Here is a 2,851-nt window from a genome sequence, read left to right as displayed (position 1 = left end):
GTGGGGGGGGGGGGGGGGGGGGGGGGGCACCTCCAGCAGCGGCAACTGGGTGCCCACAGCCAGCCCCTGATTCCTGCAAGGCTCCTTCCCCGCCCCGACCTGAGCCCCCACACTATCACTGGACCTCAGCCCCTCCACAGGCAACCCAGCATTCTTACGAAATATAATATTTATTTGGGATTAAAATAAAAAAACGATACACATACACACCCCCCGCACCACCACTCGGGGGACATCACGGGACAGACGTGCCTCGTTACAGCACCCACAGATACGGGAGCCTCCACCCACCATCGGGAACTGCTCGTGGCCACAACACTCACCCTCTGAGGCTAAATATGACAGGAAAAAATAAAAAATACAGTTTTGCAAGCCAGTGGCTGCCCTTTTTGTACACCTTTACCCAAAATACAGACAGGCACGGGCAACCGCTGGCTGTCCCCCCCAGCCCCAAGCATGCCACCTGCTGTCACACACACAGGCACGCGTGGCACCATGGAGGGGGTCTTGCCACGCTCCCCCCCATCTTTCACCACCACGGCGCATCAGGGAGGGAGGGGACTGGGATATCTGGCACCCCTCGGCCATGCCCATGGCCACCGAGCCACCATAGCTGCCACACCGGCCACCGTGGCTCCTGCAACTCTCACCGTGACATCCCGGGGACAGGCAGCGTCCCCAGCACAGAACCCCCGGGATTCAGCAGCAGTGAACCCCCCGGCACCGCTACGGGCAGGAGACAGGGTGCTGCTGCCCCTCGGGGGGGGGGAAGAGGACGCTGGGGGCTTGGGGGGGGACACAAACAACACCTACAGACACCACAGCAAGGGGAGGGGAAGCTGGGGACCACTGGGCTCTGCCGCTGCACCCAGCCCAGGCCAGGAGCCCGCTGGTAGCCCAGACCAGGGGGGGGAGGGTCACAGTCAGCACACGGCTCAGGCATTGCTCCCGGCACCATCGGCACATCCCACACAGAACACTCCTGGGCATCGCAGACCAGTCCTGCCTGGCCCTGGCCCCATCACTGCTTGAAGGTGGACTGCAGCTCCTTGAAGGCCGCCTTCCTCTGCTTCAGCTCCTCCGCCTGCTTCTTCTTCTCCTCCTGCTCCGCCTTGATCTCCTCCTCAAAGCGGCTGGCCTCATTGATGGCTTGCGCCTGCGGACAGTGGCACATCGGGCTGGGTCGCCGCCAGAACCCCACCGAGCTGTCTCCACCTCCTGCCCACCGCAGTGAGCCGGTACCAAACCACCCTCCAACACCACCACCCTGCGCCGGGACCTCTCCTGCCCCACCACTGGCCTCACCTTGGCCTCGAAGAAGCTCTTGGCACCTTTCACCCCCTCCGTGGAGACGTCGATCTCGGAGAGCCGGGCCAGGGCGTGCAGTCCGCTGTCCTCCTGCAGCTCCCCTGCCGCCGCCTTGCGGAAAATCAGCAGGAACTACAAGGGGACACATTGGCGTCAGCTCCTCTGAGACCTCTGAGCCACCACACAACTCCCTCCCCACCACCCCACCCTGGCACTGGCCACAGGGGGACCATCCTTCCCCTGCCACCACAGAGGTCCCTCCCAACCCCTCACCTCCCGAAAGCTGAGTTTGCTGTCCAGGTCTTCGTCCACCTCCTTGATCATGTTCTTCAGGCCCAAGTGGGTCTGTGGTGCCCCCAGCTTCTCCATCATCAGCTTCAGCTCCATCAGGTCAATGAAGCCGTCCTTTCCGGCATCGTACCTGCGGGACGGAGGGATGCCCCTGTCACCTCGCCATGGGGCACGGAGGGCATGCGGCCCCCTGCGGCGACCCCACCAGCACCCCAACACCCAGTGCCCATGCTGGCTGGGGAGCAACGTGGCCACCATGGGCAGAAAGCAGGGAGGGAAGAGCAAGGACCAATGATCCCAGGCACCTTGCCAGACTGTGGGAAGCTGCTGGTGAACCACTAACTGCCCCCCCGAGCATCATCCAGCATCGCTTCTGCTTCCGTGCAGCGCTTGGCAGGAGAACCCCCGGGACGCTGCCAAACCTGTCGCTGTCTCCCTGTGCCGGTAACCTGAGCCCAAGCTCTCCTTGGCTGCGATGAGGGATAATAGGCACCCTGCCGAGCCCCTGGCCACGGCTTCCTTCAGAAACCCCTCAGGCAGGAGCCACCTTCTTCGTGGTGGAGACAGAAGCTTGCCCGCCATGCTGCGGGTCTGTGACTCATTTGTCCCTTCTCTGCTGTGGTCTGCTCTGTCTGGGCCATAAATGGCACCTTCCTGCTCTCCCACGCTGCAGGGGAGCCCCAGACAGCGCTGGTCCCCCCTACACCAGCTCCACTCACCTCCGCCGTCACCCCCCTGAGAGCCGGGCTGGGGAAACAACCCCCCCCTGCACTTTCAGCATCCCAGACCCCTCTTGGAGCATCTCTCCGAGAGTTTCTCCACTAGCCTGGCCCTGTTGCCTCATCCCCTGCAAGCCATCCCCCCAACTGCAGGGCGCTTCCTTGCTCACACTCCCCCCCTCCTCTCTGATTCCCAGGGATTCAGAGATCCCTCTGCTTCTCCTTCAAAAGCTCCCAAGGGGCAACATCTCCCCTGCAGGGAGCAAAAACCCTTCTGCGCGTCGCTTCACCCTGTACAGCCACTACATCACATCATGAGGACAGCAGCGGTGGCATGGGCAGCGTGGCAGGGCTCAGCCCCACAGCATCCCTCCCTTGGGAGACACTCCCCCACACATCCCTCCCCCGCCCGGCTCCCAAACCCCCAGGGACCGTCCCTGCTACCACGCAGCCCCGGCGCTGCTCCTTTCGCCACAACCAGACGCTGCTGGTGTCAGGGCAAACACGTCTGCTTCCTGCACCCGGCCCCCCCC

General features: G+C 63.4%; 1 protein-coding gene across 4 annotated transcripts in view; it reads right to left on the bottom strand.

Moving 5' to 3' along the window:
• EFHD2 (EF-hand domain family member D2) overlaps window positions 1-2,851 on the bottom strand; it is a 5,347-nt gene that overhangs the window by 824 nt on the left and 1,672 nt on the right. For 2 of the 4 annotated variants that reach the window (XM_014941511.1, XM_014941509.1), the window contains exons 2-4: window positions 1,582-1,729; window positions 1,306-1,440; window positions 152-1,156 (exon numbers count right to left, since the gene is read on the bottom strand). In XM_014941511.1, coding sequence (XP_014796997.1) covers window positions 1,022-1,156; window positions 1,306-1,440; window positions 1,582-1,729 — 418 coding nt within the window. In that variant the 3' untranslated portion in view covers window positions 152-1,021. Of the gene's footprint in view, window positions 1-151; window positions 1,157-1,305; window positions 1,441-1,581; window positions 2,664-2,851 lie in introns of those variants that run through there. The other 2 variants (XR_001411964.1, XM_014941510.1) reach the window with 2 other exon arrangements.

Source organism: Calidris pugnax, unplaced genomic scaffold (assembly GCF_001431845.1).
Source record: "Calidris pugnax isolate Ruff unplaced genomic scaffold, ASM143184v1 scaffold82, whole genome shotgun sequence".
NCBI lineage: Eukaryota > Metazoa > Chordata > Aves > Charadriiformes > Scolopacidae > Calidris > Calidris pugnax.
The sequence above is the reverse complement of the archived record's forward strand: the minus strand, read 5'-3'. Positions and strand labels throughout refer to the sequence as shown.